Source organism: Rosa chinensis, chromosome 7 (assembly GCF_002994745.2).
Source record: "Rosa chinensis cultivar Old Blush chromosome 7, RchiOBHm-V2, whole genome shotgun sequence".
Lineage (NCBI taxonomy): Eukaryota > Viridiplantae > Streptophyta > Magnoliopsida > Rosales > Rosaceae > Rosa > Rosa chinensis.
In genome coordinates this window covers 68631141-68651901 of record NC_037094.1, presented here as the reverse complement: position 1 = coordinate 68651901, position 20761 = coordinate 68631141, and the positions used below count along the sequence as shown (strand labels likewise).

At 40.8% G+C, this 20761-nt stretch overlaps 1 protein-coding gene across 3 annotated transcripts; it reads right to left on the bottom strand.

Moving 5' to 3' along the window:
- Positions 1 to 1007: 1007 nt before the first annotated feature.
- On the bottom strand, positions 1008 to 18626 carry LOC112175820 (thylakoid lumenal 29 kDa protein, chloroplastic). 3 transcript variants are annotated; one of them, XM_040512012.1, is made up of 10 exons: positions 18343 to 18626; positions 12994 to 13083; positions 4316 to 4400; positions 4183 to 4217; positions 4006 to 4071; positions 3863 to 3903; positions 3172 to 3305; positions 2832 to 2938; positions 1614 to 1751; positions 1008 to 1322 (listed from the first exon to the last, which is right to left on the bottom strand). In XM_040512012.1, the coding sequence occupies exons 3-10, from the start codon at positions 4365 to 4367 to the stop codon at positions 1188 to 1190; spliced, it is 708 nt and encodes a 235-aa protein (XP_040367946.1). In that variant the 5' UTR covers positions 4368 to 4400; positions 12994 to 13083; positions 18343 to 18626; the 3' UTR covers positions 1008 to 1187. The 3 variants fall into 3 exon arrangements, with proteins under 3 accessions (XP_040367946.1, XP_024169337.1, XP_040367947.1); XM_024313569.2 differs by lacking the exons at positions 12994 to 13083; positions 18343 to 18626 and adding an exon at positions 4541 to 7200; XM_040512013.1 differs by lacking the exons at positions 12994 to 13083; positions 18343 to 18626 and adding an exon at positions 12228 to 12756 and having other exon boundaries at positions 1012 to 1322; positions 4183 to 4400.
- Positions 18627 to 20761: the final 2135 nt, after the last annotated feature.

Here is a 20761-nt window from a genome sequence, read left to right as displayed (position 1 = left end):
TGCAGCTTGAATTGAGCAAATGAAGTTAGGTTTCATCAATGGCGACAACACCAAGCACATATCGCCTAAGTTCTTTTATAATCAGCAACAACAATCACTTCTAAAGATTGAAGTGAATCAAATCTGATCAGAGGATAATGTAGCGGACTTATTCACTAAGTCGTTACCTAAATCCACCTTCGAGAAACATGTGAAGAGCATCGGATTGAGAAAGTTATCCGAACTCCCACGATTGTAGCAATCAGGGGGAGATATCAACATTAGGGGGAGTTATGATGTCTACATGTTCGATTTAGAAGAGTGAGGGACGTGTTGTGCTCTTTTTGTCCTTCGACCAGGGTTATTTTTGTCCCACAGGATTTTTGTTACCTGGAAAGGTTTTTAACGAGGCAACGAATGAAGCGTCACCACCAAGTTTGAAGCGGCACAAGGGGAAGTGTTGAAGGAAAATCGACTTAGTGTGCCTTATCAAACTAGGAGTAGTAGGAGTAGTAATAGGAGAGAAGGTTCTAGAATTCCTAATCATAGATGGATTAGTATTCCTTGTAACATTAGAATATGTACTTTGTAATCCCTATATATAGGGCTCCTATTCTCAATAATAGAAGGACAATTCTCTCTCGAATCTCTTTTTCCTTAAACAGTCTATGAATTTATAAGGATTGTGGTCAACTTCATCCATATCATAGAAGGTTATCTCACGTGTGTATGCTTTGCAGCTATATGAGCTCCATGTCACCCAATAAAACACAGCCAATGAACTTTATTAAATATATTATCCAGTTCCTTCGGGCTAGCTGTAAGCGTACGCCAAACAAAAATCTCCAGTAAAATTGTTGAAAAATCAAGGAGCTGGTAGTCTGGTACTTCTCCGATAAGCATCGGATGCTCTCTTCACAATTTGAGTTTGCTAAAATCAACTTTTTTGACTGGATATGTATATGCTGTCAATTGATATGGTGCAATATATATACAATCGATTTAGATAATCTAACACGCATGTTATCTTGCAGACTGGGTTATCATCCATTAGCTACGTATTTTGTTTGAATGTATTATGTATGGTAGTCTGGCAATATAAGTATTTGTATATCTAGTAAGAGGACATTACTCTTATCAATCAACATGGTTGATTTTACAACAATACTGTGTCACTTCACTTCTCTTAACTGTGGGAGAGAAAATTACTATGGCACTGACCTCATAATCTGTTTCTGCGCTGATACTTCTAAACCCACGGCAAAACGTACTTCTGGATCAGTGGCTAATAAAGTTTCTGTGGCTGTCTGATCAGGACCCAAGAATGCAGACATAACAGCTAGCTGGGATAACAGTAATGTCCGTATCAGTGATGGGGAATTTTCTAACTAACAATTAGAATAATCATGGCATTGATCTATGGAGCATTCAGAAATAAAGATGTTAGGTTAAGCATAGCTCCTTGGCACCATTATATCAATTCGTACTTTAACTAACATTTTCTTCATCTAATATTCCACAAAATTCACAATGGACAGGTTTCTTTGGACTGGATATCTGTTTCTTTTTGCTATTCATGGTTGAACATGCTGAAGAACTAAAATGCATATGCAGCTAAATAATTAACAAAGAACCTGGCGGGGGCCAAAGCCAACGGCAGAAAACTTGTCTTTCATTTCTTGAACACTTACTTTGTCCCACTGGGGAACCCTTCCCTCGGGATCTGGCTCTTGGGTGTCTGGCCTTCCAAAATTCCTCTCAAATAAGCCCCGCTGTTGGCACAACAATGGTTGTAATTATATGGCTTAACCCATAATTTTTTATAATAAGAAAAAGAATAGCTACTTATATGCAGAAGCATCTATGGAGCTTAGGAAACAACTATGCCTACATCAAGCAACTTCACCGTGCCATGTGGTAAGGCAGTGACACTAATCATTTCAACAGTTGCATATTTGATACAAGTGTACAACCACGCACTTTCAATATCATTACCAGTTCTGTTGTACATATTAATGCATTACGAATCAATATTCATAAACAGTTGTGAAATCAACCCTATAAGACTTGAGAGTACAAAATCAATCCTATGAGAATAATTGTCTTATCCATGATTGGCTAGTTCCATCGACCAAATCAGTAACCAAAAACGAGAACGTGGCTTACTGATAAATAAAGCATGACAATGTTCCGTTTTAGAATTTGATTCTGGAAAAATAAAATAATAGACATCCTATGCCTAAGGGATTATCTACTTACAGAAACATACGCCATCACAAATGAAATTACTTAAAAGATGTTCAAGCGCCAAGATGAGACGCCAAAGAGCAGAGCTTCACTGTCTTCGACTCTATACACGGATTTGTCAAAACAAGACATGTTGGGCAGTTAAAATGGTTACGTAAAGTTTCACTAATAAACCAAAGCTATCACTAGTGATAAATGCTTTTAGATCAATTAGGGAATGAAAAGACCTAGGTTAAATATACTCCACCAAGAGCATAACCATCATGGGGTGAAAGGGAAACCATTTCCAGGGGTAGAAAATGCAAATTTTTCGGTTCAAACACCACAAAACGAGTTGCATAAACATCCACTTGACGAGTTACATATAGACCATTGGAATGTAAATCTGAGAGCTTTCTATCACCAAACTTAGACATGTGCGAATCATTCTTAACACAATTTCAACAAACCAAGAGTAGACCAAGAATTTACTTTAAGAATTAAGCAGATATAACAACCAAAATTTACTTCCGCCATGTGAAGCACCAAGTATAACTATAAATAAATGGTAACAATCTAATGATACTTGTAATATCAGTATGGAACAACAAATTTTGAGAACAAACCTGACCATTTGAACCATATGCAGTGTATAATAAACTGCCCTTCTCAACGTTTCCTCCACATTTGCAAATTGCAGAAGCTAGAAAGGTTTGCTTAATGGCACTTTGTGCTGCATAGAATGAAGGAAACTAAATTAAGGGTACCAGCCTCCTTACCCCCACCCATCCAAACACATGCATAACCCCACCATCTGTTCATCTTCCATGCGCAAACCTATGCTAGATAGGTGATTTAACAACCTATATCTACCTTGATACCAATTTAACAAACAAACAGTCCCAGCTATGTCAGTGTCATGTTAATGATGCATGCTTCAAAGTTTGTGATATTTAAAATGTAAACCTGCATATTGGATCAGATCAGAATAGGAAATGACCCCCCCACCCCGGGAATTCGAATCGATTTCCTTCTTTGCTTCCTTTACTAAATTCAAAGCACCAACAAGCCCCTTGTTTTCAGGTCTGCTGATCTCTGAGCTTCATGCAAGAAAAAATGGACAAGAAATTGAGGGTTGCTTTTGTACAAGTATTTAAAACCAAATTGCACAGAAAGAAATTAAAAAGCCAGAAACTGAAACTAATTTGCAATTAATGATCTAGTGTAGGTTTGCATTTTCAACCCTTTTCCTTTCAGTTGACACCCCTAACAAGCCCTAAACACAAATAGACATCCAGATGACGAACTAAAGGAACAATGGACAGATAAGGGAGACTGGGAGAGGATGAGCTACACAACATGAATGATGGACTCTTGTACCTGGTAGATGGAGAAACTAGTAAATGGCACTTTCTCTAAGCAAATCATTTTACAAACATACCAAAAGGTCATTAGGTTCTTTCAAAAGGGCACAAGTTTTGATTCTTCTTTCATTTTCATGTAACAGAGTTCCCTTCACTTTTAATTTTCTTAAACGAAATATTAATCCAAAAAAAAAGTGGAAATGTAGTCCAGGGGCCAGTTTAGATAAAAGATTACTCATCTTACAATTTAATGCCAAAACTTATATTACAAATATCTTATATATAACAGTTACCTGACTCTGATAGATCCATTTGGGCCCCCAGATTTCAAAGCCTGAAAAACACGAAGAGAAAGTAAGTATTTTCTTTCCTCCCTGTGTATTTGTGTAATCACCATCTATAAACAGCAATCACAGGGCAAAGTGTTTTGCCTGACCTTATCATAAGTCATAACATCATTCAATGCCAAAGTGAGCAAGGATGGGATAACATCTGGATTTTCCTGAAATGGAAAGAAGATAGATAAGATAGAGGGGACCATATACAGAACATGTATGATGAATCATCCAAATTGTGAATGGGATCTAAAAATACAGGATACCATTACTATTACCTTTATAGCCTTGCATAAGGTATCTTTGACACTTGCTGTTTAGTAAGGAATATGAATCTGGATCAGCCGCAGATTGTAGATGGTTCCAAACTTCCAATCTAGCATTGAGAATAAAACCATTCTAAAAACTTACATTGAAAGTCAGAACGCTGCCTTCGTTGTATCAAATCAGCAGCCTCAGCCATTTCAACAAATGTTCCTGAGCTATGATATCACAACTGCAGAAACTCATCATCAATTCACTCTAATATATGGAATTCATCATGTACTATGCCATCAATTTAAAAGTTATTTCTTTTTTAACTCTTAAAGTAATCACATTTCTCCTGAGTTCATAATGCAAAGACTGAAATCATACTCAACACAGATAATAATGAGGAAAAAATGTGCTCTCATCAAGCCGACAGTGGCACCAAAGCATGTAAGAATGCTCCTCCGCTTAAACCTATCCTAATTATCAGCAGCAGGCTCAATTTTACTGCAACGAATTGTAGCCTGAAATTCCATATTCAGGAAGCTATAATCACTATCTATGTAAAAAATGTCAAACAATTTGATTCACACGAAAAACCAAAGACAAACCAAAGCTCTTCCGTCAATTAACAGCAACCCTTTTCTTAAAAGGCACATAGGAACACATACCATAAATCTGATTTCCAATAACCCAAGCATAGGTAAAGAAAACTCACACCAAGAGTAGGATATCTTAGGGAAGAGGTAATGGGAGCAATGAAACTACAGTAACCCCAATAAATCATTTTATCAAATCCTTAAAAATTGAAAACAGGTCAACTTCGAAAAGCACAGAAACGATGCCTTGGTCATAGATGAAAGGCCCCGTCTCACTGACATGCCACTCTTGCGTTGGTAGAGTTACATTTGTAAATTGAAAAGAATGATGTGTCACCACCCTGCAGCAGAGGAACTTTTTTCGAGAGCACTGCATTGCAATATCTGAGACCATTACTCAGTTGCTTGCATCGGCAATTCCTTCTTACACAAACAATCTGGTAAAAATTGAGCAATATTTTTTGTCCCTTCTCTCTCTAGTTCCTGAGAGTTAGGGTTCCGATATCTTTTTGAAGATACGGTGGTGTCCTTTGTGACTAGATCTGAATCAGTGAGGCGAATGTCCGGTATTGTTTCGTGTGTTGGCAAAGTTTGGGGTGGTGTTTGCCTGTTTCTTTGCTCTATGGAGGATGTTATGGGGAGTTTTGCACGCAAGTTGGCTTTGTCGGATACAGAGGTGGAAGTCGTGATTCCGTCGGCGGTTTTGGAGGAGGGCCCACGGCGGTGCTTCTTAGTGTGCGAGGTGTTGACATCCAAGCCTGTCAGAGTTGAGTTCTTATTCAGCACTCTCAAAGGGCTCTGGATCTCGAAATCGGACTCGCCGGATCGGGCGAGAATCACATGTTGCAGGTTGGAGGGGGGGAAGAGGTTTCTGTTCTCTTTCCAAAAGGAGTCGGATTTTCGGTGGGTATTGAGGGGGAGCCCATGGTCTTTTGATAAGTCCCTTGTGGCGGTGGCAGTTACTGATGGTAGGGAAGACCCGCTGGGAGTCTCGCTGTCAACTGACTCAACTCAGTACTTTTGGGTTCGTATCCGGGGGCTCCCTCCGGTTTATATGGAGGAGGAGCGAGTGAACAATACTGGTCGGAGTATAGGACAGGCGATCGGTGTGTTCGTTAGGGCAGTAAAAGGTGTTGGAGTGTTTTGTCTGGGTGAGTTTTTGAGAATCCGCGTGGGGGTGAATGTGGAGGAACCTCTGAAAATGTGGGTGCTTTTCAGGCCGGCGGGGTGGCCGGAGAGCAGGAGGTTTGACATTGAGTACGAGCGTCTCCCGCACTTTTGTTTCTTCTGTGGGTTGCTCTCCCATACTGGTCGGACTTGTCCTCGGAAGGTCTCAGGGGAGTTAATGGAACCGTCTTATGACGCTCTCCTAAATGCGGAGAAGAAGGAGAAGTGGCTGCTCTCTTAGAGGCAGGCGGAGCGCGCGGAGGAACCCTCATGGAGTGGTGGCCGGAGGCTTGGGTTGGGTCCTCCTAGACAGACGGGTTGGGTTATGAAGGCTCCCGAGCTGCCGATTAGTGGGATGACAAGGACTAGGGAGGAGAGAGATGAAGACGAGGTGGGGAGAGAAGGAGCTGGAAGTGAGGGGATGGAGGTAGATGGCCCAGAGGATGGTGGGTCTGTGCTGGATGAAAGGGCGGCAGAAAGAAGAAAATCTGCAGTTGATGGTGGCCGGATAGGGCCTCCGGTGCCAGAGATCGGTGGTGATGGTGGTTTAAGAGATGTGCCTGTTTTGGTTAGCCCGGATTTTGCGTCGGCTTTAAATGGGCATTCAAGGAGGCTGGATTGTTTTGGCAAGGAGGCTACAGTCAGTAAGGGTTTGAAGCCTGGGATTTCTGCAGATCCTGATATCACGAAGCTGACTTCCAGGCCTTTAACGCATACAGATGTAAACGAGATTTTGCGTGAGAAGAATCGGAGTTGTCAGCGCTGCCAATTAAAGTTGATGGCCCTCTTGTTGCTCCAGGAAGTGGTGGATCTACAATTTGGGAAATCAATCCCAACGTGCATGATTTAAAGGTTGGTGAGGTGCTTGACATAAGTCGTGTGGACGTGCATGGTGAGGTGGAGGGTTTGCATGGAAAGATAGGTGTGGGAGGTTTGCATAGACATAACTGTTGGTGCCAATTTCGGCATCAACGAGTCAACGGAAGTTCCGTTGAAATCCAAGTGTAAAGTGGTGGGGTTGTTTTCTTCAAGTGGGCCATCTTTTCCTTCGATTAGTTTGACTACGTGAGTAGCCCTGGTCGTGCACTTGTGACTGAAGGTATGGCCTCGGGCTTCCTTCACCTGATGTTGGGTCTCCAAGCTACCTTGTTTGGTGAAACTGGTAGTCTCGTCTTGGACTTCTTTCACCTGATGTTGGGCTTCCTCCACCTGATGTTGGGCTTCCAAGCTCCTTTCTTGGGTGGAACTGATGGCCTCACGTCGGGCTTCCTCCACCTGATGTTGGGCTCCCAAGCTCCTTGTTGGGTGAAACTGATAGTCTCGTCTCGGACTTCCTTCACCTGATGTTGGGCTTCCTCCACCTGATGTTGGGCTTCCAAGCTCCTTTCTTGGGTGGAACTGATGGCCTCACATCGGGCTTCCTCCACCTGATGTTAGGCTCCCAAGCTCCTTGTTGGGTGAAACTGATAGTCTCGTCTCGGACTTCCTTGACCTGATGTTGGGCTTCCTCCACCTGATGTTGGCGGAGCTCTATGGAAAGGACTATGCATTTTGGCATAGCTTTCGAAGAGAAGAGAAAGTTGAAGTCCTAGGTGGGGTAGTAGGGTAAGATCTTGGATGTGGGGTTTATCTTCTCTCCATAGGGTTGACTGGTCGATTCAACATGGTGCTGGCCCGTCAGGCTCCGATGATCAAATCAGAAAGTGAGAAGGAGGAGAAGTTTTGTTGGTATTTTTGGAAAGTGATTCTGAGACCCTGAATGAAGGAAGAGTCCTTCTTTTTATAGGGCTTGGAGGTGGTTGAGGTACACTGTTGGAGTATGGGCTTGGCCCCGAAAATAAGGGTGTCAGCTCTTTTTCTGACATGCCATCAGCATGGGTTTGGTCGAGTGGGTGGCAGAGTGGGTGACAGATGTCACCATTTTATGGTCTCTTCTAATCACATCATCTTCGACCCACGTTCGTGGCCATGCTGGTCATGGGATTGTGACACTTGTCCAATTAGGTAAGATTTGCTTCTTGATTGGTGCTCCATGTCTTATCATGACGATTACATGTGCGTGAGCTTGGAGGTCGAGGCTTTAGCCTTGGAGCTCGTGGTCATGATCCTTAGAGGTCGAGGCTTCTAAGCTTGGGGGTCGAACTCTTGGTCTTGGGGGTTGAGACTCTTGGTTCCTTTGGACTGTGCCATTCTAGTAGTGAGGTCGTGATATGCTTTTGCCTTGCCATCCAAGATGGTGAGTCAATCACATGGTGACCGTCCAAGACTTAAGAGGTAGAGATCCAAGGTTGAAGACTTGGAGTACCAAAGTGAGGCATCTCACTAGTCATGATTATTTCCATCTTAGGGTTATCTTTTCTTTCTCGATGAAAGGTTTAAGTGCGTTGAAAGGTTAGAGTCCTACGTGGACTCTTTAACATTTCAACGCGTACCGCGTGGAATGGGTTGAAAAGTCAAAAGTATTTGTCGAACCAAATTATGACATCAACAATAACCAACTGGACGTGCATGGCAAGGTGGAGGGCTTGCATGAAAAGCATAGTGTGAGGGATTTGCATGGAAATAAGCAAGTTGACATGCATGGTTTAAATGGTGGTGATATGCATGTGTTGGTGCATGGGGATGTGCATGGTGTGGTGCATGGGGACGTACAGGGAAAAAAGAACGTGGGTTTGCATGGAAAAAAGAACATGGGGTTGCATGGATATAGGACTAGGGAGTCTTTGAAACGTTTTGGGTCTCCTAAGCAAAGGCAGGATAAAGCGACTAAGACTGGGTTTGTGCTACGCAAAGTTACGGTTTCATCTAAGAAAGTCCAGGACGTACTCCTAATCGTCCCTCCGTGATGGGTCCGGCTTCGACCCTTCACGCACAATGAATCTCCTATGTTGGAACTGCCAAGGGCTTGGGAACCCTTGGACAGTTCAAGGCCTCAAGGGACTTTTGTCCCATCATAATCCCAACATGGTGTTCTTGTCGGAGACACGGTGTACTGTTGCAGAGATGATAGATATTAGGGTTCAACTTGGTTGGAGGCATGCTTTTGTGGTGCCGTGTGTTTTCAGGAAAAAAAGGAAGGGCAAGGGAAAGGGAGTGAGCAGGTCAGGAGGATTGTGTCTTTTGTGGAAGGAGGATGTGGAGGTGGCCCTTCGTAGTTACTCACAGAACCACATTGACGTTAGAGTGGGAAAGGAGACAGACCAAGGAGCTTGGAGGTTTACAGGAGTGTCTAGACACCACAAGGTGGAGGACCGTCACAAAACATGGACACTTCTTAAAACCCTAGGTATGCAATGCTCTTTGCCTTGGGTTATTGGAGGTGACTTCAATGAGATACTGAACAACAGTGAGAAGGAGGGTGGTTTATTGCGTGGTGAACGACAGATGGAAGGCTTTCGAGACTTTATTGAGTTGTTTGGGCTAAAGGAGATTTCGTTCTCTGGTCCGAGTTTTACTTGGAAGGGGACACGTTGTGGGGAGTTGGTTAAAGTGAGGCTGGATAGATTTCTACTCACTCAAAGTTGGCATGATCTTTTCCCCGTTTCTAGGGTGCTTCATCTTAATCCAAATAAATCTGATCACTTACCTATCTTCTTGGAGGTGCGAGTTTGTAGGCCAAAGAAAAAGAAAAAAAAGAAAAAACGTTTCAAATTTGAAGAGTGTTGGCTGCGTGATGATGACTGCAAGAGAGTTGTGGAGAGGGGTTGGGCGTATAGCATAGGAGGTGATCATTTCACTGTGGTAAATCACAAGATTAGAGAAACTCGTCGTCACTTACTGGAATGGTGTGAGACCAGATATGGTAATACTCGCCAGGAGATTTTGGATATTCGTGAGAAGTTGTCGGTTTTTTATGATAGTTCTCTTTCTGCTCCTCCGGATGATGTTAGGGAGGGGTTAGAAACAGAACTAAATGAGCTTTTACAACGTGAACAGACTTTCTGGAGACAATGGGCCAAGGTGTTCTGGCTATCGAATGGTGATCTTAATACCCGGTTCTTCCATCAATGGGCAAGTAACAGAAGGAAAAAGAATAGGCTGAAGGGGCTTTTTAATGATGTTGGTATCTGGTGTTCCGAGGATAGGGAGATTGAAAAGATTGTTCTAGACTACTTTGCTTCTTTGTTCAAGTCATCTCAGCCTTGTGGTTTGCATGAAGTAGCGTCGATGTTGCCTAGGGTTGTCACACATGAGATGAATGTGAAGCTTGCTATGGAAGTGTCAAATGCTGAAATTTATAAAGCCCTCAAACAAATGCACCAGGCCAAGTCTCCTAGCCCGGATGGGTTTGCACCATGTTTCTATCAACATTTTTGGAGTTTGGTTGGGGATGATGTGTCAAATGCTATTCGGTGTTTTCTGGCCTCTGGTGATCTCATAAGACAGGTTAATTGTACTAATGTGACTCTTGTGCCCAAGATTAAAACTCCAGAGAATATGAGCCATTTGCGTCCCATAAGCCTTTGTAATGTGATTTATAAGGTTGGTTCAAAGGTGCTAGCTAATCGTTTAAAGCCTTTGTTGGAGGGCATTATTTCACCATTCCAAAGCGCTTTTGTCCCAGGAAGGTTGATCTCGGATAATTCTCTCGCTGCTTTCGAGATTTCGCACTTTTTAAAAAGAAGGAGAAGGGGCAATGTGGGTTTTGGAGCCTTGAAACTAGACATGAGTAAAGCCTATGACAGGGTGGAGTGGAGCTTTCTAGAGGTTGTTCTTCAGAGGTTGGGGTTCAGTCCTATCTGGATTGATTGGTTTATGCGCTGTGTGCGCACTGTCACATACTCATTCATAGTGAATGGGGTTCCTAGGGGTCGTGTAATCCCTTCACGTGGGCTGCGGCAGGGGGACACTATCTCCCCGTATCTCTTCCTCCTTTGTGCAGAATCTTTATCTAGAATGATCTTGAGGGTGGAGGAGACAATTGAGATTCATGGTGTTCAAATTTGTTCAGGTGCTCCTTCTATATCACATCTCTTTTTTGCGGATGATTCCTTTATTTTTTTCAAAGAAGAGTGGGAAGAATGTGTTGTGTTGAAAGATATCTTCAAGAGGTATGAACAAGCATCTGGGCAGGTTATTAACTATCAGAAGAGTTCTATTGCTTTTAGCAAGAATGTGAGGCGTGGTAAACAGGATGAATTAGCTGCTGTCTTGGGTGTTGAAAGGGTAGAGAAGCACGACAAGTACCTTGGGCTACCAATTGAGATCAGCTATTCGAAGATGGAAGCGTTTAATTTCTTGATAGAAAAAGTCCGAAAACGTATTTCTGGTTGGAGAGATAAGACTTTGAGCAATGCTGGTAAGGAAATTTTGATTAAAGCAGTGGCACAATCTATTCCAACATATGTCATGAGTTGCTTCGAATTACCTAAGCACCTTTGCCATGAGATGCATAGCTTGATGGCGAAATTTTGGTGGGGTGATAGGGTTGATGAAAAGAAAATACACTGGTTATCTTGGGAGAAGCTTTGTATTCCTAAGTCGGAAGGTGGGCTGGGGTTTAGAAATATGGTGCACTTCAACCAAGCTTTACTGGCTAAGCAAGGGTGGAGATTGCTCCAGAACCCCAACACTTTGCTTTCGAGGTTGTACAAAGCGCGTTATTTTCCGGAGACAGACTTATTGGGGGCTCAGGTGGTGGGGGGGGGGGGGCTTCTTATGCTTGGCGGAGTATTATGCATGGGTGTGAGTTATTGCGCAAAGGGCTTCGCTTTTAGGTTGGTAGAGGTAATCTAATTTCCACATGGAAGGACCCATGGCTTCCACTTCCACATTCTTTTCGTCCTTTTACTATGCCTATGGAGGGGTGGGAAGACAGCAGAGTCGAGGACTTGATTGATTGGGAAGAAGGGGAGTGGTGTTTGCCCCTAATTGAGGCACTTTTTTCACCTATGGAGGTGAAGATTATTGCAGGTATTCCCCTGAGCGTTAGGGAAACAGATGATAGGTGGGTTTGGCACTACGACCCAAAGGGGAGATACTCAGTAAAAAATGGGTATCATGTGGCTAGGAAGGCGGTGGGTTTGACGGATTGTGCATCTAGTTCTTTGGGGCCGGTTAGAACAAAAGGGAGGTACTGGAAGCGTGTCTGGGCTGCTAATATTCCTCCGAAGGTGAGATCGTTTATATGGAGGTTGCTGCATTGAAAGATTAAACACAGAATATAAACACAATCAAGTTTTACTGCAGATACATGTGTAGTTATGTTCAAACATCCAAGATCACCAACAAATAGTTTAGACACAGTTATGTTCAAGTGTTTGTAGTAGTTATGAAACATGTACATATTGGAGTTAATGGTCACGTACCTGGAGCAGCCATGGATCAGGAATAGAGATAGTGCAAACGAGATCTTCTGCGAAGCTCTAAAGTCCAAGAGTCTCTCTATGGGGCAAGACGATGAAGACTTGTGTATTAGAGTTCACAGGGACCTCATTTATATAGAGGTGTCATCAACACCCATAAGAGAGACCCTGTTTTACTATGACTGATCCTCTATATCATCATCAGTATTTATCTCTTACTTGCCCATGTAGATAAGCAAATAATTAATCAAGTACTTATCAATATAAGATCAGATATTAATCTCAATATCGACACAAAAGTGGAACTCATCACAAACTCTTATAACTTAATCACCTAGTCACTGAACTAATCACAATCACTTAGATAAATGTCATTGAGTCCATACGTAAGTGTCTTACATTCTCCCACTTGGACCAATGTCATTTAATTTGTAATAAGACAATGAAATTGATAAAGTTACAACTGAAGTGTGCACGTGAGTAGAGTGATGTTTCCAGACTTGATTCCGACTCAGTCAATGTAACAAGGATTAATACAGGGCTAAGAGAAAAATGTACCTTAAAAGATACACCACACCAAAACCACCATACAATTCCTTGCAGACCACAAAAGTCATAACAGAAATAAATATATATATATATATATATATATATATATATATATATACACACACACACTCATGCTTGATATATCTGCTAACTGAAACCATATAGAGTATGGTCCTACTGAAGGATTTTGACTTTCAAAATCTTGAAACACAATGCATACCTGCATGAATGATTTCTGTATGTGTTTCCTCAAAACATTGTTGCAGCAAGTACAACTCCATTCATGCAAAGTCCAAAGAATAGCTATTGACTGAAAAATAATCACAAAAGCAAATATAAATAATACAATTGCAAAATAAGCTTCTGAGAACAATAAGATCAGTAGATCACCAAAAGAAGGTTTTATTGATAAAATCAAATGCCAGATATTACATATTAAAATCCAAACAAGAATCAGAATAACTTGAAGGAAAATAACCAGAATACGAATACAAAACAAAGTTCTTTAATTGCTCCCACTAAGCTAAGCATCTAATGTAGGCAAAATTCCATACTCTCTGGCATGCTTCTGAAAAGAAGCAACAGGCATAGCTTTCGTAAATGGATCTGCTAACTGTGAAAGAGTGTCAATCTTCACAATATCAATCTCTCGGTGCTTCACTCTCTCTCTAACACTATAGTATTTAAGATCTATATGTTTAGAGTTGGTGGATCGCTTGCTGTTCTTGGTGAAAAAGACTACAGCTGAATTGTCACAAAACACCTTCAGAGGTCTGGACACAATGGAGTCTACAAGTTTGGTTTGCGACAGAAAATTCTTAATCCACAACCCTTGACAAACACCCTCGTAGACTGCAATAAACTCAGCCTGCATGGTTGAGGTTGCTGTAAGTGTTTGCTTCATGCTTTTCCAAGCAATAGCCCCACCTGCTAATGTAAAAACATATCCAGAAGTTGATTTACTAGACTCCGGATAATTTGCTGCAAAATCCGAGTCTGTGTAACCTAAGACTTCTAGATCCTTGACATGTCTATACACTAACATGTGGTTTTTAGTCTTTTGCAAATACCTAAGTACCTTCTTCCCTGCAATCCAGTGTTCAAAACCTGGATTGGACTGAAACCTAGCTAGCATACTTACAGCAAATGCAAGATCAGGTCTAGTACAGACCTGAGTGTACATTAAACTACCTACCAGCCTAGCATAAGGCTTGGATTTCATGTCTTCCCTCTCCAGATCATTCTTGGGACACTGTTTCTTGTTTAATTTGTCACCTTTAGACATAGGCACCTCCCCTGGATTACACTTCAGCATGTCAAACCTCTTCAAAACTTTGTTGATATAGCTTTGTTGTGATAACCCAAGCAAACCTCTGCTTCTATCCCTTTTGATCTCAATTCCCAGAACATAGCTTGCCTCCCCAAGATCCTTCATGTCAAAATTCTTTGACAAAAAAGCCTTGGTGCTGTTGAGTAACTTCACACTGCTGCTAGCTAAAAGGATATCATCCACATACAAAATCAGAAACACAAAACTCTTTCCATCAGTCTTCAAATACACACACTCATCCACCAAGTTTTTTGTGAAACCATGCGAAGTGACAACTGCATCAAACTTTTTGTACCATTGTCTAGAAGCCTGTTTCAATCCATAAATCGATTTATTCAATTTACAGAAGTGCTCCTTGCCTTGTTGCACAAAACCCTCTGGCTGCTGCATATATATTTCTTCTTCAAGCTCTGCATTTAGAAAGGCTGTCTTGACATCCATTTGATGAAGTTCCATGTTGAAATGTGCCACCACAGCCATGATTATCCTGAAGGCATCTTTAGTCGAAACTGGTGAAAAAGTTTCAGTAAAGTCTATGCCCTCCTTTTGAGTGAAGCCCTTAGCAACTAGTCTTGCTTTGTGCCTCTCCACACTACCATCTGCTGCCCTCTTTGTTTTGAATACCCATTTACAACCAATTGGTTTGTGACTACCAACTGGTTCGACCAATGTCCACACTTTATTATCACTCATAGACTTGAGTTCAGCCTGCATTGCTTTGTACCAATTATCTGAAAACTCACTTTTAACAGCTTGTTTGAAGCTTTCAGGATCATTGTCTTCACCCCAATCATAGTCTGTCTCTTGCAAATAAATCACATAATCACTCCCAATGGTTGTCTTTCTCTCTCTTGTTGATCTTCTAACTTGTTGAACTGGTGCAATGACATTATTCTGTGGTTCTGCAACATCATTTGGCTGCTGTATAACTTCATTTGGCTCTGCAACATCAAGGTTAAGCTGCTGATCACCATTTTCTTCAGCTGCTGCAACATCAAAATTAACCTGCTGCTCACCATTGTCTTCAGCTACATCAGGCATATCCTGATCTGTTCCGACTGCAGGTATGAGACGATCAAACGAAATTTTCGGTACTGTGTTCTCAATAGTATCATCAGTGACTTCATCTTCAAGTTCTAATTCAAAGTCTTCTGGAGCATGGTTGTAGTACATTTCATCTAAGAACTTGACTTGATGTGTCTCAACAATTCTTGTGGAATGATTAGGTGAGTAAAGTCGGTAACCTTTAGACTTTTCTGGATAGCCAATGAAGTAGGAAGCTATGGTTTTCGAGTCAAGCTTTTGTATCTGAGGATTGTATACTTTAGCCTCAGCTTTACAACCCCAAACATGACAATGAAATAGACTTGGTTGTCTATTGTTCCATAGCTCGAAAGGAGTTTTGTCCACTGCCTTGCTCGGTGATCTATTGCAAAGGTAATTTGCAGTTTTTAAAGCTTCTCCCCATAAAAACCTAGGCAATCCAGAGGTACTCATCATGCTTCTAACCATATTCAATAGTGTTCTATTCTTCCTCTCAGCCACACTATTCTGTTCAGGAGTTCCAGGTGTAGTATACTGTGCTTTTATGCCATGTTGCTCAAGATATAGTGCGAAAGGTCCTTTCTGCTGTCCTGCCTCAGTGTATTTTCCATAAAACTCTCCCCCTCTATCTGATCTCACCATCTTTATCTGCTTACCAAGTTGTTTTTCCACTTCCTTATGAAAGACTGTGAAGGTTTCAAGAGATTGGGATTTCTCAGAGATGAGGTAAACATAGCAGTACCTAGTGTAGTCGTCTATGAAGGTTATGAAGTATTTGTTCCCACAAATGGTTCTAGTTTTGAAGGGTCCACATATATCCGTGTGTATGAGTTCTAGTGGTTCAAGACTTCTAGTGGCATTTTTCTTCCTAGAATTTGTGAGTTTTCCCTTAATACACTCCAGACAATCACCAAGGTCATCAAAGTTTAGGCTCGGGAGTATATTCTGTTTAATTAGAATTGACAGTCTCTCTTTCGAGATATGTCCTAGTCTTCTATGCCGAAGGTATGCTGATTTTTCATTTACCTTTGCTCTTTTAACACCTATTACAGTGTTATGGTTATTATGATTATTAACATTGTTATGAACATATAAAATTTCTTTTGTAGGTAGAGAACAATGTAACTGTAAATAATCATCAACAAAAGAACCAGATGCAAATGGTAGGGAATTTCGAGATACTTTTATTCCAAAACTATCTATATAAAAACAGCAACCAAGTTTTGTCAATAATGACAAACTTAACAAATTCCTTCTTAAGGAAGGTACATAAAAGACATTGTCTAATTCCAGAAAATTTCCTAGGCCTAAATCCAAACTAAGAGTTCCTACAGCCTTGACAGCAACCCGCATCCCATTTCCTACACAAAGCTGAAGCTCTTCACGTCTTGGTGCTCTCCTGTTTGTTAACCCCTGTAAGGAATTGGTGATGTGTAAGGGTGAGCCACTATCTATCCAATAAGAATGAGTTTTGGAATGAACTAAATTAATTTCAATGGAAAAGGAAGGTCTAAGGTTCAGTTCTAAGTTACCTCGTTTTGTTAGCCAATCCTTGAAACCCTGACAGTCTTTCTTGAAGTGTCCTGGTTTCCTACAGAAGAAGCACTTGGCCTGATAGGTTGGCCTTATGTGCAGTAGGTGCAGGAGTTTTGGTAACTACAGCCATAGGACTCTTCTTAGTTTTCAGCTTGGATTTCTTCCATTTCTTGGTAATCAGGTTCACAGGTTTACAAGGGATTGCTGTTTCAGCCCTAAGTCTGCTCTCTTCCTGAACGCAGATGGAAATTAGTTCATTCAGCCCCCATTTGTCTTTCTGGGTGTTGTGTGTCACCTTGAGCTGGGTGTAGTCAGCTGGCAGAGAGTTCAGCACCAGATGGACCAAGAATTGATCACCTACCTCAAAGTTGAGGTTTCTGAGCTTGGTAGCTACATCTATTTGCCTCATGGTATTCCCGAATGCTACCTTTGCCATCAAACTTCATTGTCACAAGTGAATGCATAAGCACTGATGACTCAGCCTTTTCCGACTCTTGGTACCTATCAAAGATGAACTGCAGATATTCTAAGGCATTCTCAGTCGCAGGGATACCTCCTCTCACAGTCTCGGTGATTGTTCTCTTCATAAGCAAAAGGGCCATCCTATTCTTGTTCTGCCAGTCATTATACTTAGTTTTCTCTTCTTGTGTGCTCTCAGCAGTGACAATAGGTTCTGGTTCTCTCAAGGCTACATCATACCCCTGAAGTCCTAATGCAATCTCCATATCCATTTTCCAACTCTTAAAGTTGGTACCAGTCAATTGCACAATCTGGGAAAGGCTAAAGGATGGGGCACCTATGGAAGCAAATGAAAGAAAAATTGTATTAGTGATTCTGTGAGTTTGTTAAATAAGCTTTAGCTTAAGTTTTCTGTGTTTTATGATAGTTTTAGTCAAATTCTTCGAAAAAACCAAAAACAAGAACAAACACAGGAAAACTACCAGCCAAAATTTAACAAGAAGGATATACATACAATCAGTATATATATCTATATATATCAGAGATACCCCAGCTGTAGTTATTTACTACAACACAATGTTAGCAACACCTGTATGGCAGTAGACATAACATTAACAAAAGTACTGAATCACACAACCAAATTTTTAACAAAAACATGTTATCCATAGATAGTTCATCACCTGTGTGGCAGAAGAAAATCTACGTATCTTAATATGCATTTGTCAAACTTGTTGTGTGCTGTTTTGCATCTTAAAATTATGTAAAGATCATTACCCTTCTGTGGAAGAAAACAGTCATAACTCTAAAATGCAAAGACACAATTTCATGATCTGTTAAGCCAAAGAATTATCTGAAAACTTCAATAGAAAATGCTGTGTGCACCATGTCTGTCAAAATCCTCAAACAATTACAAATCATAGTTGGTTTTATTAAGGTTCTCACATGTTATGAAAACAACCATTTCGTTGCATATGAATTCACATATATGACAATACTAGGAATAATATTATCAATTAAGCAACATCATTCAATTGAAAAAATTTTCTGAAGTCAAAAGAATACGAATCAATTTTAACAAGTTTAGTACAATCAATTCATACTCATATCACATGATCAAAAACAAGGTTTAGGCATTTCACCTATATGCTTTTCAATCACAAACCAGCATGAAGATTTTTCAAAAGAATCATGAGTACATACCTTAGCTAGCTGCATCAAAAACTGCATAGTTTCGTTAGCGGAAGCATAATTCATTGACGCAGCATGCTATTTCAACCATTCCAATCCAAAACAACAAAACCTTTTAATCTGAATCGATTTGAGAAGCAAACCCCCAAAAACATTTTGCTCAGCGTAATAGGACTCAAAACCCAGAAAAAATTGCAGTCGGCAAAATCAGTTCATAATTCATTTAATAGTTTTTCATAAAATGGGTTTTGGGCCCTAGAACCCGCATACGTTGTTTTGAACCAGAAAACTAAAGTAGGCCCTTATTTCCTCGGCACTGGAACAATTTTTACATCATTTTATTTATTATTGAAAAACCCCAAAATCTAAAGTACAAACACACAAAACGATTTAAACATTTTTGTGGCAGGCTCTGATACCAATTGAAAGATTAAACATAGAATATAAACACAATCAAGTTTTACTGCAGATACATGTGTAGTTATGTTCAAACATCCAAGATCACCAACAAATAGTTTAGACACAGTTATGTTCAAGTGTTTGTAGTAGTTATGAAACATGTACATATTGGAGTTAATGGTCACGTAAATGGAGCAGCCATGGATCAGGAATAGAGATAGTGCAAACGAGATCTTCTGCGAAGCTCTAAAGTCCAAGAGTCTCTCTATGGGGCTAGACGATGAAGACTTGTGTATTAGAGTTCACAGGGACCTCATTTATATAGAGGTGTCATCAACAGAGTTCTACCCATAAGAGAGACCCTGTTTTACTATGACTGATCTTCTATATCATCATCAGTATTTATCTCTTACTTGCCCATGTAGATAAGCAAATAATTAATCAAGTACTTATCAATATAAGATCAGATATTAATCTCAATATCGACACAAAAGTGGAACTCATCACAAACTCTTATAACTTAATCACCTAGTCACTGAACTAATCACAATCACTTAGATAAATGTCATTGAGTCCATACGTAAGTGTCTTACGCATGGTGTTCTACCTATGAAGAAAGCCTAGGCTTATAAGGTAGCCATGCAAGTTTTACATTGTGTCTTTTGCGGCTTTGATATTGAAGATGCCTTGCATGTTTTCAAATCATGCAACGTAACTCAATGCTTCTGGTCATTTGGAAAACTTGGTTTGAAAGCAATTAAGGTGCAAGGGAATGTTCTAGAAGATTGGGTGTGGAATGTGATGGATGTGTGTGCTGTGCATGAGTGTGATTGGTTTTTTATGTATTTGTGGGCCCTGTGGTGTGAACGCAATAGCATAACGTGGAAAGGTACCCAGTTTGATGCTTTGAATACGGCTCTGAGTGCGTTGAAGGTTTTACAGGATTATCAATTGGTCCACCCAGTTCAGTCTACAAAGAGAACAAGGGCCCGGACTAAATGGACTTATCCTCTGAGTGGGCGACTGAAAGTCAATGTGGATGGTAGTTTTCGACCCGAGTTGGGCGTTGGTGGTATTGGGGTTGTTATCCGGGATGAACAGGGTAATTGTGTGGCTGCACTGGCTAGGTACTTTCCTCATGCTTGCTCTGCGTTACACATGGAAGCAGAGGCTTGTAGGGCAGGACTATTGTTGGCCATTCACCAGGACTATGCGGAGGCTGAATTGGAGAGTGATTGCTCACTCGGGATTGCAGCCATGTCTCAAGAACTAGGGGTCGTCAACGGGCCGGGCCGGGCCGGGCCGGGCCTTGCCATATTTTTAAATAATTGCGGGCCGGGCCGGGCCGGGCTTTATTAAAAATCAAAGGATCCAAGCCCGTCCATATAAAGCGGGCCTTGCGGGCTTTTTCGGGCCGGGCCGGGCTTGGCCTTGCGGGCTTTTTTGGGCCGGGCCTTGCGGGCTTTATTTATAAATAAATATTTAAAGACACAAGTTTTTTTTTTTAATCAAGCTTTGGAAATTCAATGGATAATGATCAAATACAACCAAAGATAATAGATCTATATAACTATATTGTACCAAAAAAAATCTATATTTATATATAGATACTAATTTATTGATAAATAAATTTTTAAAGACACTAATTTTTTATAAACCTATATTTATATATCATACACTCCAAAGAGCAACCCCTATCAATTCAAAGAAAATGGAAAAACCGACCGTTGGATGAGTTTATTACAATAAATTATGAGTATGGTAAAAAATTTAGCCAATTTCACCATATTTTAGAATCCGATCGGATTGGTCAACCGTAGTCACTTATATGTTTTATTGTTTGACCGATGGCGTGGCAACCGCGAAACGTGCTTATTTTTTCACATCACGTTTGTATATATTCCATCGATGGATGTGCGTGGACATAAGATAAAAAAATTAATTTTAATTACAAACACATTGGTGTATACCAATTTTATTCCTTTAGTTGTATGACTTATACATTGCATTTAAATTGTTTAGGTTCATTCTA